Source organism: Uranotaenia lowii, chromosome 2, assembly GCF_029784155.1.
Source record: "Uranotaenia lowii strain MFRU-FL chromosome 2, ASM2978415v1, whole genome shotgun sequence".
NCBI classification, from domain to species: Eukaryota; Metazoa; Arthropoda; class Insecta; order Diptera; family Culicidae; genus Uranotaenia; species Uranotaenia lowii.
Window position 1 is genome coordinate 362,107,322 of NC_073692.1, and position 17,643 is coordinate 362,124,964.

A 17,643-nucleotide genomic window follows, 5' to 3' on the forward strand; every position below is an offset into this window, starting at 1 on the left:
TTTAAGTTCTGGTATAACGATGGAAAGCGAAGATCCCAAAAAATGGCTTTTCGATGGGGCCAACAGCGACAATTGGTTGTTCCGAATGCAAATTCTGTTGGAAGAGAAGGGTTTCATGGACTGCGTGGAACGTTGCGCAAGAACCGTATGCAACGGATTTGGCCACGGACACACCGGAAGTACGGACTGCGAAGGTCGCGAAGCGTGCTGAAAGGTTGCAGCGAGATCGTCAATGCAAATCGGTGATTGTTCATCGGATTGCCGAAAGCCAGCTTGAGTACGTGAAGAATAAGCGTTCTGCAAAAGATATGTGTGACACCCTGAAGAACACGTTCCAACGGAAAGATTTCGGCAGCCAAATTTTTCTCCGCCGAAAACTGCTGACGATGAAGCTACAACGACTTTTAATTGTAGTCCGATCGCTACAGATATTACTTTTCAGGCAGCGAGTGGCGAAGAAGCGCTTCTTGCCGAGGAAGAGGAAGTAGATTCGAAAATCGACTGGTATGTAGACTTGGGAGCGACGAACCATATGTTTAACTCCGAGGCCTCTTTTGAAGAACAGCACAAGTTATCGGAACCGATTCGAATTATCGTTGCCAAAACCAACTGTTTCTGAAGGGCAATGTACCTAACGCGTGTTTAAAGCTGTCGTGAAAAATCGTCTATTATCACCCAAAATTCAACACCTTTATTGATAAAGTTTAAACGATTCCATCCGTAAAGTGCGCTAGTGATTCTCGATAGTGAAAGTGATTCCTTATTCGATTGAACATTTCCAAAAAATCGAAAGAACTATCTGTTTATCGTGCGTGATACATCCTCAGTAGCATACTGCCACGTCATACAGTTCCCGGAAAATAGTTCACCCTTCAGAAACACCAGCAAAGAACCATCTACGAAGCAGAAATGGACAAAAACAAAAACAAGCCTGTAAACACCTCCACTACTGGTCGCCCAACAACAATAACAACAAGATCTACATCATCGTTGCCTGCCTTGTTTGCTGACGGACGAGCACCGAAACGTACGAAAGAAGACTTAGCTGTATCCAGCGACACCGATGAGATTGAGTCTCTAACTGATCTGTGGGACAAAATGCGTCGCATGATGGCTGCAGAGAATGACCGGATTCAAACCAGCATCGAGGCAAAAATCGAGGAGTGTACCGGTGAGTTGCGTCAACGGATCGAGGGTTTGGAAGATCAGCTAAGTGCACTGAAAGAAGAATGTGCTTGCAATGTTACAAAGATAAACGACGACATCCTATCCATTCGTGCTGATCTTCAATTTACCATGGAATGTACCGAAAAGCTGGAGAAAAATTGTGAGCTCGTTATTTCCGGTATTCCTTACGTTGAAGGAGAAGATTTAGACGTCATGTTTCAAAATATTTGTTCTGAACTTGGCTTCACCAACAATCCCATGGCAAAATTGCTGCGTCTCTCCAAACCCCCGATAAAACCTGGATCATCGCCACTGATACTGTGTGAGTTCGCTTTTCGAAATTCTAAGAATGAATTTTATCGGGCTTATCTGAGGAATCGCTCCCTAACCCTGCGTAACATCGGATTTGATAACGACAGTCGTGTTTTCATCAATGAAAATCTGGCTCAACATGCGAGAATTATTAGATCTGAGGCGATTAAATTGAAGAAGATGGGTGCCCTACAAAACGTGCAGACGAGAGATGGAATTGTATTTGTGAAGCTGACTGGCTCATCCGTGTTCACACCGATTCATCGAGTTGATCAACTGCCCGGCCGACGTCATCAAACCCTTCCTTTATAGATATTCTTTTCCTCCCCAATTATTCCTTTGACTCCCATCCTAGAATCCTTTTGACTCCATCCGCTCCTGAAAGTTAAAACGAAACACACATTACCCTTCCTTGTTAAAATCCCTTCTCCTTCCCCATAATACTCCTGTGAATCCATCCTTAAGTTATCCATGTATCCATGTTCTTCCTGAAAGTCTGTAGCTGATGTTGCTGATTGGATCCTGCTGATGCTGTTCCTGATCGTTCTGGATATAGAAGCGTAAGATACAGCACAACTGTGCTTCCCAAAATACGCGGTATGATGATAATAATATTTTCCCTAATTTGTAAAATCACTGTTCAAAATAGTTCGTTTGAATTTTGTTTTTTTTTTCTCTTTATACTTGTACCCCCTTGATAGTTTCTTACGATTTTTTTTTTCATTTGTTATCAGAAATGGTTTATATTCCTATTTCCATACCACTCACATTAGCTTTAAGTTTTGCCGAGACGCTCTTTCTGTTCTTTCTCATCACAACTTTTTTAATTGACAATGGTTAGTCCTCCTTTTAACGATACCTCTTCACATATAACTAAGGCTGTTTTAAATGCTGCCATGAGTAACAACTTTATAAATGTTTGCCATATCAATGTCCAAAGCCTCTGTGCTCGCCATATGACCAAATTTGAAGAACTCAAGAGTATTTTTTATGATAGCAAAGCAGATGTTATTTGCATGACCGAAACTTGGATGGATGATTCAATTCGCAATTCCCAAGTACATATCAATGGTTATTATATTCTCCGCAATGATCGAAATCGCCATGGTGGAGGAATTTGTGTTTATATTCGAAGCAACCTGAAACATAAAATCCTTAAAAAATCTTCTACCAATGTGGATTCTACTAATTCGTTGGAATTCTTTATTTTTGAATTATCTATAGGCTCATCTCGAATCTTGATTGGTGTCTATTACAACCCCCCAAGAAATGACTGTTCCGAAACTCTCGTGAACCATTTTCATGAATTCGGCCTTAATTACGAACATACATTTTTTATAGGTGACTTTAACACAGATCTAAAAAAGCGATCTTCACATTCTCAGCGATTACTTGATTCTTTACAGTCGTTATCGTTTGACAGCGTAGGTACAGAGCCCACTTTCTTTCACAATACTGGTTCCTCTTTGCTCGATCTTTTACTGACTAATTCATCAGAATTTGTAAACAAGTTTAATCAAGTGTCAATTCCCGGAATTTCTCACCACGACCTTATTTTTTGCACACTCAACTTTTCACGTGATGATCCAGTAACGGGATACTGGTATCGTGATTACTCGAACTATGATTTCAATGGTTTGAATTCTGCTCTTGAAGAATTCAGCTGTGAAAGTTACACTTGTGTTAACGACCCTGATATAATATTGAACATGCTGAACATTGAGCTCAATCTTATTCATGAAAGGTTTTTTCGTTATAAGTTCAGAAAATTTAAGAAAAATCTGTGGTTTACAAATGATATACAATTTGCAATTATCAATAGAGATTTGGCTTACCGTAATTGGAAACGCAATAAATCCTCAGAAAATTTATCATTATTCAAACAACTTCGAAATCAAGTGAACACATTAATTCAAAATGCAAAAAGAGAAATCGACAAAAAAACTATTGATTTTAATCTTCCACCCAAAGCTGTGTGGCGAAATATAAAAAAACTTGGTCTGACTAAAAGATCTTCCGAATCTCACCAAAATAGTAACTTCACTGCTGATGAAATAAACTCCTATTTCTCTACAAATTTTACTGATTGCTCAAGTTCTTTTACAGCTCCTCATAGATCAAACGGATTTAAATTCAGGCTCGTTGAAGATTATGAAATAATTAATGCAGCGTATTCTATAAAATCAAATGCAACTGGATTTGATAACATTCCAATACAACTTATTCAAATTGTTCTCCCGAAAATTCTTCCTGTTCTGAAACATTTATTTAATTGTATTATCATATGTTCCAAATTTCCTTCTGATTGGAAAACATCAAAAATAATACCTTTGCCCAAAAAATCTAATTGTGATACGATTTCTAATTTGAGACCTATTAGTCTACTGTGCTCTTTATCAAAAGTTTTCGAGAAGATAGTCAAGGAACAAATATCGATTCACATAAATCAAAATGGACTCTTAAACGAATTCCAATCTGGTTTTCGTAAAAAGCACAGCACTGAAACTGCTTTAATAAAAGTACACGACGATATATCCAAATGCATTGATAGAAAAGGGGTAGCCATTCTACTCTTGATTGATTTTTCAAAGGCCTTCGACCGCGTGTCCCATGCGAAATTGTATAACAAACTAGTTTCATCTTTTTTATTCAGTTCATCTGCAGCAAATTTAATCAGATCATACTTGGATGGTCGGAAACAAGCAGTTTTTCATCCGAATAATCTATCTGGATTAGAAAATATTAAATCAGGTGTTCCCCAAGGATCGGTACTCGGTCCCATTTTATTTTCAATGTTTATAAATGATCTACCACACGTTCTTTCTCATTTCTCGGTCCATTTGTTTGCCGATGATGTACAATTGTATTTTTGCAACTATGGCAAATATAATCGCACTGATTTGACTCTCAAAATTAATCAGGACCTTCTTAGCTTATACAGATGGTCAGAAAATAACTTGTTACCCATAAATGCATCCAAAACCCAAGCCGTCCTGATTGATAAATCGAATCGTTCCTATGTACCACCTGATTTAGTTCTCAATTGTGAAACACTGACTTTTGTTGACAAAATTAACAACCTTGGTGTAATTTTTGATCATAGCTTCAATTGGGGAATGCAAATTAAACATCAATGTGCTAAAATTTATTGTAGTCTCAAGAAGTTGAACATCACAACTAGATTCTTCGACGTTCAATCTAAACTCAAGCTCTTTAAAACATTCATCTTACCCCACTTCACATACGGTGTTTTTGTTATATCGAATGCCTCAGCTTCTTCACTGGCAAGGCTCAAAGTGGCTTTGAATGCCTGTGTCAGATATGTATTTAAACTTTCTAGATTTTCCAGAGTAACTTACTTACAGAAGCATCTTCTAGGCTGTTGTTTTGATAAGTTTTATCAGTTCCGTTCTTGTATGGTCATGCACAACTTGATAACTAGTGGCACTCCTCCGTATTTAAGATCTCTACTTATACCACTTCGAAACTCACGCTCTTCCAGCTTTCAAATACCAAATCATAGCTCCAGTTACTATAATTGCTCATTCATGGTAAGGGGTATCGTAAACTGGAATCAACTACCCAACGCTATCAAGAATATTACAAACAGAGGAAGTTTCAGAGAGAGTTTATTGGCAAAACTGAATAGTTAAAGTTAGGGTATTTTTACATTTATAATTGGTACATTTTCAGAAACAGTTATATCTTAGTTTTTTTTTTATATCAAACGAATTACTACTCACAATGTAACAAATTAAAAGATTATCAATCTTACGTTGCATAAATAAAGAATAAATAAATAAAAAAAAAGCGGTCAGTGCATGGAAGCGGATTATGCTGGTACTGTACGAGCGGAAACCGTTGTCAACGAAAGACAGTACAGAGCTGTTCTGGAAGAGGTTTTGTACGTTCCGAAACTCAGTTGCAATCTGTTTTCTGTGCGACGAGTTGAGCAAGAAGAATCTATATGCCGCAACCGAATTCGAATGCAATGTTGGCTAAAGCAGACAATATTGGCTTGTGGCATCGACGATTTGGGCACCTTGGTGTTGCGAATCTACAGAAGCTGTGGTCCAACGAGATGGTCATTTCGAAGGAGACGATATCCAAAGCGAAACTGGACACCATGTGTGAAGCTTGCGTTGCTGGAAAATTTTCACCATTACCGTTTGCCAAGGTTGAAGAACCGAAATCTAGAAGACCGTTGGAATTGGTTCATACGGACGTATGTGGGCCATTCAACCCAAGTACATGGAAGCAAAAACGTTATTTTGTGTCGTTTGTGGATGATTTCACATATTTCACGGTGGTTTACCTGTTGGAAGCGAAGGACGAGGTTTTCGAAAAATTCCTGGAGTACCGAGCGAAAGTGACGGCCTATTTTGGATCGAAAATTGCCAGGTTGATGTGCGACAATGGCGGTGATTACGCTAGCAACAAGTTCCAGAAGATATGTCGTCAAGAAGGCATCTCAATCGAATTCACCGTTCCCTACACCCCACAACAAAACGGTGTAGCAGAACGGATGAATAGGACACTGCTGGATAAATCGAGGTCGCTGATTTTCGACACTGGATTGTCAAAAATGATGTGGGGTGAAGCTGTGCTGACCGCTGCCTACCTTGGAAACCGAAGTTCGACGTCAGCACTACGAGAAATGAAGACGCCCTACGAAATGTGGAACCAGAGGAAGCCGGATGTGGACAACTTGAAGGTATTTGGTTGTACTGCATATACTCACGTTCCTAAGCAAAATCGAGATATGCTTGATCCGAGGGCCGAGAAGAATGTAATGATCGGTTACGCCACTAACGGTTATCGCATTTGGAACACGACGAAAAAGAAGCTGTTTGTTTCAAGAGATGTAATGTTCGATGAGAAGCCGAGGTCTAGAGCATGGATGAATCCGGAAGAGGAAACCACAGAATCTGTGACGGAGGCACCGTTGCCAACTGAATTGGAAGAACCTGCTGATGAGAAAGTGGATCCTGAAAATAATTTCGTTGATAGGTTGGTCGAAGAAGATGAATTGGACCCTCAGCCAAATGAAGCGGTGACAGCTGAAAAGCCCAAACGTAAAACTTGCGCTTCGAAGAATTACCAGGATTACCAGATGTCGTGTCATGCTGAAGCGTTGGTCGAGTACGCACTGAATGCTGAAAGTTTTATGGAAGATTTGCCGAAAACTATCGAAGGCCTGAAACAACGTGAGGACTGGAAATTTTGGAAAACGGCGATCGAGAGCGAATTAGAATCTTTGCGGCGGAATGAAACTTGGGAATTGGTGCCATGGCCGCAGAACAGAAATGTTATCGACGGCAAATGGGTTTTCTGCATGAAACGAGATGCAAACGGTAATGTGGAACGTTACAAGGCCCGCCTAGTTGCGAGAGGTTATTCGCAGCGTAAGGATCTGGATTACAACGAGACGTTTGCCCCTGTTGCTAAAGTTACGACGGTGGGAATATTGTTGCGACACAATGGAACTACTTTATTCATCAAATGGACGCCTATAGGGTGTTCTTGAATGTTCGATTAAAGGAAGAGATATTCATGAGCCAGCCGGAGGGATATGATTCTGGTGACCGGAATTTGGTGTGCCGTCTCAAGAAATCTCTACACGGATTGAAGCAAGCGCCTAGAAGCTAGAATGAAGCCTACAACTCCTACGTTCTCGAACTTGGATTCGAGAGGTCGAAACTGGGCAGCTGCCTGTACAAGTTTGAATCTGGAAAGAATGTCATCCATCTACTCCTTTATGTGGATGATATTCTATTGGTATCATACGATGTAGCTGAGCTGGAAAAATTGAAAAAGAAATTGTCAAAGAAATTTGAAATGAAAGACATGTGTGAAACAAAGCAATTCCTTGGGCTGAAGGTGAACCTGGAAAAATGGAAATCAGTCAACCGAAGTACATCAGCAATCTATTGAGGCGATTTGGAAAGCTGGAATGTAACCCCGTGTCAACTCCGGTGGAAGCAAACTTGAAATTAGGACGCAATGGAAATGCTGAAACAACCAAGAAACCCTCCAAGGAACTCATTGGCTGTCTGACCTATCTAACCGTTTCGACGAGGCCGGACATCAATGCAGCTGTAAACTATTTCAGTCGTTTTCAAGCATCTCCAACCGAAATTCACTGGACTCATCTGAGACGAATTCTGAGGTATCTGAAAGGCACTTCGGACATTGGTTTTGGTCTATCAACGAAAGCAGAGATGAAACCCTTGATTGGATATGCCGATGCTGATTGGGGGAGCAACGACGACAGAAAATCGATTTCTGGTTTCGTATTCCAGATCTATGGATCAACGGTATTCTGGGCTACCAAGAAGCAAACCACTCTTGCCTTATCATCAACAGAAGCAGAGTACGTGTCAATAAGCCAAGCTGCCTGTGAAGCTGTATGGCTCCGCAATCTACTAACGGATCTCGGAATCGTTTTGAAGACCCCTACTGTATTATACGAAGATAACAAATCTTGTAACCGAGTAGCTGAGGAGCCCCGAGACCACAAGCGGTTGAAACACATTCACATACGATACAACTTCATCCGAGAGTGTCTGCAGAATGGAATCATCAAGCCGGTGTATGTTGCCTCGAAGGATCTAGTAGCAGACATCTACTAAAGGCCTTAACAGAGGACCGTTCCAGTACCTGCGTATGAAGCTCGGATTACTTGGTTAAGCGAGGGTGTTAGAGTAATCAAGTTAGCCTTGATCACTAACGAAGAATGTAATGTTAGGAAAATAAAACTTTAGTTGTTTCCAGACTACCAAAAACTTCAGACGTCTTTTAATTACTGCGTTCATCACGAGGAACAATTGACCACCGATCGGAAGCCCAGAAGTGAAGTAAAAGTATTCCGTACAACACCAAAAATCACAACTGCGTAGTTGGGTTCAACCGAAACCCGAACGCCTCCGTTCGGGATGTGGCTAAGAAGCTTCACCTATGCCAAAGTTTTGTCCAGAAGGCCAAAACTAAGGCTGGGCTCCGAACGTTCAAGGTACAAAAGGTCCCTAATCGCGACGAGAAGCAGAACAAACCGTGCCAGGAAGTTGTACCTAAACATGCTGACGAAAGTTGAATGCTGCATCATGAAGGACGAAACATATATGAAGGCCGACTTCAAACAGATCCCCGGCAACCTGTTTTTCACGGCCGAAGATAAGTTCAGCGTTCCGGAGCATGTCCGCACTCAGAAGATGTCCAAATTTGTGAATAAATTCTTGGTTTTTCAAGCCATCTGCACGTGCGGGAAGCGGAGTGCACCTTTCGTGACCCAGGACACGATAAACGGACAGGTGTACATTAGACTGCCCCAAATGACCCAACTTTTGAAAAAGTTATACGCTGCAGGCTAAAATTGATCCTGGGCCTAGTACAACATCTCATGCCAAATTTGGGCCAGATCGGACCACGGGAAGGGGTCGCTCAATGAGCCTGAAGTTTGTATGGGAGAGACATTTTGTTCGAGAGAAACATGGAAATCCAGTTTTTCATCAATAACTTCAGTTCCCGTTGGCCGATTTCTTTCAAAAATGGGTTTTCTTAAAGCCTAAACTATGACAAATATTTCGTCCGAAGACAGCATATCGATAAGAGTTAAGATAAAAAAGTTATAAGGCTTCAAAAATGGGCTAACTTTTTTAAGGATGGTATTCATCACTGTTAATGAGTCGGGGCGGTCGAACATATTGACGCCTCATTAACAGTGATGAATACCACCGTAAAAAAAGTTACCCCATTTTTGAAGCTTAATAACTTTTTTATCTTAACTCTTATCGATATGCAGTCTTCGGATGAAATATTTGTCATAATGCAGGCTTTGAGAAAACCCGTTTTTGAAAGAAATCGGCCGACGGGAATCAAAGTTATTGATGAAAAACTGGATTTTCATGTTTCTCCCGAACAAAATGTTTTAAAATACCATACAAACTTCAGGCTCGTTGAGCGACCCCTTCCCGTGGTCCGATCTGGCCCAAATTTGGCATGAGATCTTGTACTAGGCTTAGCATCAATTTTAGCCTGCAGCGCACAACATTTCACAGGTTTTGAATTTCCCATACAAATTTGAGGCAGTCTAGTGTACATGAAAGAGTGCCTCCAGAAGCGGATACTTCCTCTCCTAAAGTCTCAAACGTCCCAACAATCTTATGGCCGGATTTGACCTATTGCCACTACTCCAAGGACGTGCTGAAGTGGTATGCGGACAATAAGGTCAATTTCGTGTCGAAAATGTTCAACTCTCTGGAGCTCCGCCCCATCGGTTATGCAGCAGTACTTTCTTCAACGACCTAAGGTAGCGAAGACAGTCGAGGAACTGAAGAAAGTATGGGTTTACATGCAAAAAAACGGTTGATTCACAGGTTGTGCAGAATCTTATGACCGGGGTTAAGGCTAAGGTACGGGCATTTGCGTATGGACTGTAAATAAAATACGAGTAAAATGATAAAATGGCAATCGGATGAAAACTCGAATTTTGAGAATCAATTTTGTGTGTGGCAATTTCATCGTGGACACCCCTGTGATAGACTCTCGGGACGAATTCGTGATTGCTAAAATAAACGGCATCTTTTTCTGCAACTGCTACGCTCCACCAAGATGGACGATCAGGGAATTCAACACAATGTTGGATGAACTCACTCACGAACTGACAGGGAGTAGTAATAGGAGGAGACTTCAACGCTTGGGCAATTAACTGGGGTAGAAGGTGCAACAACCCTAGTGGCCACAGTCTACTAGAGTCCTTCGCGAGACTGGAGTTTGAGCTGTGCAACACTGGATCTATCAGCACCTATCGCAAGCATAGAATACCAGACAGAACGTCAGTGATAGATATCACCTGTGCGAGCCCATAATTAAAAACTGACATGAATTGCAGAGTGAGTGACGATTATACGCACAGCGATCACCAGGCGATATGTTATAGCGTAGGAGACCGAAATCCGGTGCAGTAAGGCAATTGCCAGTGCATGAGCGGAGTAGAGTTCATAATGCTGAACAGCTGACGAAAATGATGGTAGCGGTGTGCGACATGACCATGCCCAGAAGGAATACACTGAAGTGATGGACCTCAGAAATTGCTGAGCTTCGTACTAGCTGCCTAAAAGCCAAACGACGAGCTCAACGGACGAGAAATGAAGCCGATAGAGAAACGAGGGGTGCCGTTTACCGAGCAGCCAAAGTGGCACTTAAGCGAGCTATAAAAACAAGCAAAGAGAACTTTTACAGAGTGTTATGCCAGAGAGTAGATGATAACTCATGGAGCCAAGCCTATAGAGTTTCACTGGTGAGATTCGTCAGTGGCCCAAGGTCGCCGACCGAAAAGTGTCAAGAAAAACTAAAAGAGATGATTGCACATCTTTTTCCGTAGCATGGCCCGACGCAGTGGCGAAACAATCTAGGAGATAGAAGACCTTGCAACGGTGTCCGTAGAAAGGGTTGACGTCTGGAAGTTAAGCTTCAGATAGCTCACCATAAAACCGAAGTTCTGCTTGTGACCAACAAAAGAGTTGGTCGCACATGGAGATTACTGTTGAAGGTCACACGGCATTTTCAAAACAGCTGCTGAAATACCTTGGAGTATTGGTCGACAATCGCTTAAGTTTTGGTGCGCAATACTGTTGAGAATGTGCTTCAAAAGTCATCGATTCATTGGCCTGGATTATACCAAACTGCCATAGTCCAAAAAGTAGCAAGAGACGTCTCTTTGCGAGCGTAGCTCTATCGAAACTACGATACGGAGGAGCTGCATGGAGCTCCGTCATAGAGATAGAGCGCAACAGATCCAAATTACGGAGCACACATCGGTTGATAGTCATGCGAGTTTCCTGTGCATCGCGGACATGATTCCCATCGACATAACTCTGGCGGAGGATATGCAGGGTTACGAAACAAGAGCTGTTAGAGGGGTGCGTAAAGTTCAACGAACAGCGTCAATACTCAAGTGGCAGGAGCAATGGGACGCATCGAACAACGCAAGATGGACGCATAGGCTAATCCCGCGACTTTCAGAATGGGTATATTGGATGTATGGAGAGGTCAACTTCTACCTGACGCAGTTCCTTTCGGGTCATGGGTGCTTTAAGCAATACCTTCATCGGTTTAAGCTTATCAGCTCGCCTTGTTGCCCAAAATGCTAGATACGGAGGAGTCGACAGAACATGCTATTTCATGGTTCATGGTTCATTTCAAGGCGTCAACAACTTCAAAACTTGAACGCTGAAAATGTTGTGAGTGAAATGTGTTGTGACGAACAGTCGTAGCGTGCTATAGTCGGCAAAATCTTGCAAATTATGCGCGATCTACGGGAGTGGATCCTCTGAAGGGCGCGAGTTACATACTTTGAAGCGTCACTTAACCGGCAGACATCTCGAGGTCTTTCGCCTTCACTTCTGTTCCCACCCGTGTACTTGAGTGACGTCGAACTGATCTCTAATTTTCAAGTTGTTTAAGAAACATGTGATCTAATACAAGGGAAAGAGGCTCTTCGTACTGATGCAATTACCGTTAATGAGCCCTGAGCAACATGGTAACGTACTCACAGGATTTCTAAGTATACCATAGTCAGACAAAGACTTCTTCTGATAAATATCATCCTACATCGACTCGAATGGCTAGCCAAGATTTTCTCGACTTGATCTCAATGCAAGTTGGTGTGTGATTTAGGTTCCCCAGAAAGTTGTGTCGAACTGGGTAGAGATGTTTATAGTGTGTAAGAATATTCTACAACTGGTGTCGTTGGGTTAACTGACATGACCCCTGAACTCGAAGAAGTCATTCTTCTATCGTTCTTTTGACATTTTATGGTAGAGCAGAAATTGCTTCACAGCCAATGTAATGAACGATGAAGACTAGTACGCACTAAGAGTAATACACAGTTAATGCACCCCGTCATAACCATGCTGTTCATATTCCATATCAATGCGATATGCCAAACACTCAAATCACACTCTGAATATAACACGTATTCTTCTGATCTCTATAACCAATCATCACATCGCAGGTTGGAGCAAATGGTACGACTTCTGCGATTCCGACCTGCGCACCGCGATGCAACTGATACACTACACCGAGGGAGCCAATACCTTGAAGATTCACTGGCCGCTGCTGCAAGGTCTCTGCGAAAAGGTCGCATACGGAGGCCGCATCGACAACGATAACGATTTCGAAAAATTGGAACACCTGCTTCGGGAGTTTTACGACGAAAAAATTATGAACAGCCGTTGGCAACCGATGTTCATCGGGGTTAGCTTCCCGAATTCCAATCATTTAGAGGTGAGTTTAAAAACCCGAGGTTTGAACATTTTAATCAAGTTTCTCTCTTTTTTGTAGGACTACTTAAAAGTAATTGAGCAACTGCCGGACACGGATAGTCCTGCTCTTTATGGCATTCCGGCGTCTACAAACTCCTCCAGGGACATAATTTTCTGTCGAAACACTTTGAAAGTGTTGAGGCAGAAATATTTCAGCGGCGGAAGCGTTCAAAATTTCGACAAACGGATCAAACCAATAATTGCTTTGTGGAACAAACTGATGGTATACTTTAACAGATTATTTTAATGGATCAATAGATTGAATTTGAAACTTTTCCAACAGAGTGGAACGATGGCCTACCGGTTGGACGGTATCCTCGAAAGGAACAAAACCAATCAAGACCCCTGGATGGTATTCCTTTTAGCCGAACTGACAGTAGTACGAAATCTTTACGAAACGATCCAAAGCTGTCTACAGATGTTCAGAAACTCGCTCAAAGAAATCGACGGCATTTCCGGTTCAGATCGTTCGATTTTGACTGTGCTTTGTGATAATCAGGTTCCGCTGCAATGGCGTCGAATTTGGAGTGGTCCAAAAACGCTTATCGAATACCTGAAGGCAATTGGTTTCAAGACAAAAGAAACAGAGAAGCTTTATAATCAAATTGTGGAGAATCGTCCTGTTGAGGTCGTGAATTTCAACAACTTTTTCAACGTTGAAGCTTTCCTCACCACGATAAAGATGATCAAATCGAAGGAGCTGAGCGTTTCTACGACGGAGCTGAGACTGTTCGCCACTTTTGATGAGCGCAGAAAGGGAAATGAAATATTAGTAGAACCACTTTTGGTAGGTTCCCAAAACTTATAACATATTCTTGAAAATTACAATATTTTTTCCTTAAACAGATTGATGGTGGTTATTTGAGCAATCAAAAGCTTATGATACAACAAGGAAAACAACACACTGGTCCAACGAACACGGGAAAGTTTACCTTGGATTATAAACAATCATCAGGCAGCTCAGCCGGTTCAAAGCGATCTAGTCAACCAGATGCCCAGTTTGAAATTCCCGTCTACAATAATATTTCGCGGGATATGAAGCTTTGTGAGATCGCCATAGACATTGGCCCAGGCCTGGATCGAACACAACTCGTGGCAGCAGGAGTTGCTCTTATCATCCCCGAAAATTATTAATTACTATAATCAAGGAAAATCTTTCAAATTCTACTATTCACAACAAAGAGAGGCTATTCAACAGTACAATTTGTAACTATTTACATGGTTTAATCGTGTGTGTGACTTTAGATTTGATTTTTATGAAAACTACCTTCATAAACCAAGGAACCAAATAAAACTAGGATTTAACTTCGGCACCACCACTGGATTGACTATTACTATTACTGTTTTCCGTTGGACTGGAAGCGTTTAAGGTACTACTAGTATTGCTATTTATGGCAGTGGATCGGTCCAAGTTTCTAATTAAACTGGTAGCTGGCCCTTGAAGTACTTTACGCGATAGTCGCATGAACCCGGAAACGGGATCTCGTCCGAAATACTTTACCTGAAGGTCGGAACCTACTTCCAATCCTAGGGCTGAGGGGTGGGCAATCTGAAAAAAATCATAAATTAATTTATTTTAAATGGATTAACAATAGTTTGGAATCACACAGGAGACGACCTTAGCTACATAACAAATTACACGTTTGAATGTGAAATCAGTGACCATAGGCCTGTCCTGACTACATACACCACAGAGACTCAACATCCTGGAGTTAGAATTTTAACAAAACGGCATATAAATCATAAAAATCTGCAAAGAGAGTTCAAAGACTTCCTCAGTAATATTGGCCTCCAGAATTTAGATCCCGACGCCAGGCTACTTTCTATATCTGATCGCTACCAAAAATTACTTGAAAAGCATACTCGCATATCCACAACAGCAGTCCGTATGAAAAAAGTCTGTCCTTGGATGACTTATGAGGTATGGCGACTTTTAAAAGCAAGAGGTTACTTATAAGAAATTTAGAAAAATGCTCTACAAGTGAATTGATGATTTGGTTTGAATTTTACCAAAAAATTAGAGCAGCCAGAACTGAACTCCTGATTATTGAACTTGAGACCCGAGAACTAAAACATGTTTCAGGGCAAGATCACAGGTCACAGGACTAAGCATAACAACTCACCTTCCGTTGATCCAACTGGGAATTATGCAGCAATGTAGGAGGCATCGACGGGTACAACGTAACCATAACGCCGGTATCCTTCAGCTCCACAATGCGTGCCGTATAGATGGCACCGAACTCCAGGTCCGGTATTTTCTCAACCTTCATCAGTCCATCCAGATACTCTTTGGCCTCGTGCATGGCCGCTTCCGAGGGAGCAAATATCCGGAAGCTGCAGTCGTCTTCCTGGTTCACTTGAACCCCAGTTTCGAGGTACAGCTTACGAAGATTTAGACCGCCTGGTCCGATAAGTTTCGACCGTTGGTGAGGTTCGATGAGCATTTTATCCGTTACAGGCCAGCAATCTTTTCTGAGGCTTCTGGTTGCGGAAATAGTTTCGCCCATTATATCTAGGACTTTGAAGCGAGCTTCCATTGCTTTTTGTAAAGATTCCATAACAACCTTGAGCGGGATACCCGGTACTTTGATATCGGCTTGAATGGCCGTCATTCCTTTTCGCGTTCCAGCAACTTTCATATCCATATCGCCCATGTAGTCTTCGATTCCTAACAGATCCGTTAATATCCTGTAGTCCTGTAGATGTTTCGTGTCGTTGTTCTCGTATTTGGTGAGAAGACCAATAGCCACACCAGCTGCCGGTTCTGTTATAGGAATTCCTGCGTCCATCAATGCCATGGATCCTGCGCAAACAGTGGCCATCGAGCTGGATCCATTCGATTCGAGTACTTCTGAAGTTAAACGGATTGTGAACGGATGATCAGAAGGAATAACTGGTAACAATCCTTTTTCTGCTAGTGCGCCATGGCCGATTTCTCTCCTGCCAACTGGTCCGATTTTCCCCGTTTCACCTGTGGCGTAAGGTGGAAACTCGTAATGTAGGAAAAAGTTTTTTGATTTAACTCCAGTGTCCAGGGACGTTAGGTGATCTAATTTCAAGGCACTTTCAGGGGAATCTAGCGCCACCGTTGCCAATACTTGAGTCTGACCCCGTTGAAATAGAGAAGAACCATGCAGGGGTTTGTAGAGATTTACCGAACAAGAAATCTTGCGAACATCATCCAAATACCGACCATCGCAGCGCCGATTCTCTTCGAATACCATTTCTCGAAAGACTTTTTTGGTAAATCTATTGAACACATCGCTTATCAATGCCGGATCTACGCTGGGGTAACTGGACCACACCTTATCCAAGGTATCACCACGAGTGTTACTGACTGCTACATCGCGGCTGATCTTATCATGTGCGAAATCCCGAAAAATTTCCCTCAACCGCATTTCTGACATAGTCCTTACTGCATCCTCAATCTCCTGGTCAACTGGAATCAACGGGTCTAGGGTCCGTTTAGGTTTTCCAGATTGTTTCTGTAACTTTTCAATCCCATTTATTATAAGCTGAGCTTCTTGTGTTCCCTTCTTAATTGCCATCCTGAGCTCGTTCTCATTAACAACGTTTCCCTTGCCTTCCAACATGACCACCAGATTCTGCTTTGTTGCCGAAACAACCAGATCCAAGTCGGACGACTGCAGCTCCTTCCTCGTTGGATTGATAATAATCTCTTTATCCACCAACCCTATCCTAACAGCACCCACCGGTCCATTCCAAGGGATATCGCTTAGACTCAAAGCTGCCGAGGCAGCATTAATCGCTTGAACGTCCGGCAGATTACTGGCATCTATTGCCAATATGTTACACACCAGCTGGGTATCGCAACGGAACTCCGCCGGAAACAGTGGCCTCACCGATCGATCCACCAACCGGGCCGACAAGATTTCCTTCTCGGAAGGACCCAATTCCCTTCGGAGAAAATTTGTCGGTATCCTACCGGCTGCAGCCGCCTTCTGCCGATAGTCAACTACAAGAGGCAGAAAAGAACTACTCGACCCGCCGGGTTTAGATTTACTTACAGCCGTTGCCATTACGGCTGTATCACCGATCGTCACCACCGCACTGCCATTGGCAAAGCGGGCCAAATTTCCAGAAGAAATTTGAACCACCCGACTAAAATTGAAATTAAAAAACAATTTCAATAAGTTAAAAATAAAATTTTCATTATCACTTACCCGGAGCTGAGGGACACATTCACTTCCGGCTGAGACGATGAGGAATCGGATGAGAATAGACTGGCGGAAATGAATCGAGGCAGCTGCTGAGTCAGAGTCCGGCTAAATCCGGAGCGATTCCGGTTCACGAAACTTTGACACGTTAACATTTCTCCATTAAGTTGTGGGAATTAAAACTAAAATTTATAATTTTGGCGAGTAATTTTAAGTTTTGAGAGAAATAGTTACGAAAACGCACGTACGCAACACCACACGGAAAATAAAAAAAAGGTAAAATTTACCTTTTTGCGAGGTGAATTTTTTCCACCCCTCTTTCGAGGTTAATTTTACCTTTTTTTCATTCACCTAGCAAAAAGGTAAATTTTACCTTTTTTCAATTCACCTAGCAAAAAGGTAGATTTTACCATTTTCTCATTCACCTAGCAAAAAAGTAAATTATACCGTTTTCCCATTCACTGATTTAAAAGGTAAATGCTTGTTTGTTTGATTGGTTTCTTCAATAATAATTAATAATTAAAACACAATTCATGAAAAAATTGGTATTTATTTGAAATAAATAGGGGGTTACCTAATATTTATTATTGAAATATATCACCGTGTTCTTTAAAAATTGTTGAGGCAAGTCCTTTGTTCGCCAAGCTTGTCAGGTCCGGCTT

General features: G+C 41.8%; 2 protein-coding genes across 2 annotated transcripts in view; one reads left to right on the forward strand and one right to left on the reverse strand.

Moving 5' to 3' along the window:
- Positions 1-14,116, forward strand: part of LOC129745654 (cytoplasmic dynein 2 heavy chain 1) — a 45,584-nt gene extending 31,468 nt beyond the window's left edge. The window contains exons 10-13 of the mRNA XM_055738881.1: positions 12,494-12,765; positions 12,823-13,026; positions 13,087-13,590; positions 13,650-14,116. Coding sequence (XP_055594856.1) covers positions 12,494-12,765; positions 12,823-13,026; positions 13,087-13,590; positions 13,650-13,937 — 1,268 coding nt within the window. The 3' untranslated portion in view covers positions 13,938-14,116. The remainder of the gene's footprint in view (positions 1-12,493; positions 12,766-12,822; positions 13,027-13,086; positions 13,591-13,649) is intronic.
- On the reverse strand, positions 13,994-17,232 carry LOC129745655 (polyribonucleotide nucleotidyltransferase 1, mitochondrial). Its single transcript, XM_055738882.1, has 3 exons — positions 16,988-17,232; positions 14,927-16,925; positions 13,994-14,352 (listed from the first exon to the last, which is right to left on the reverse strand). Exons 1-3 carry the CDS (start codon positions 17,134-17,136, stop codon positions 14,098-14,100), a joined length of 2,403 nt encoding a protein of 800 aa, XP_055594857.1. The 5' UTR covers positions 17,137-17,232; the 3' UTR covers positions 13,994-14,097.
- Positions 17,233-17,643: the final 411 nt, after the last annotated feature.

Bases quoted from the DNA above. Each gene is read 5' to 3' on its own strand.
- LOC129745655 (XM_055738882.1), bottom strand. From the start codon at position 17,136: ATGTTAACGTGTCAAAGTTTCGTGAACCGGAATCGCTCCGGATTTAGC. The intron at 16,926-16,987 runs GTAAGTGATAAT...TTTCAATTTTAG, and splicing joins AATGTGTCCCTCAGCTCCGG to TCGGGTGGTTCAAATTTCTT. The intron at 14,353-14,926 runs GTGAGTTGTTAT...GATTTTTTTCAG, and splicing joins CCCAGTTGGATCAACGGAAG to ATTGCCCACCCCTCAGCCCT.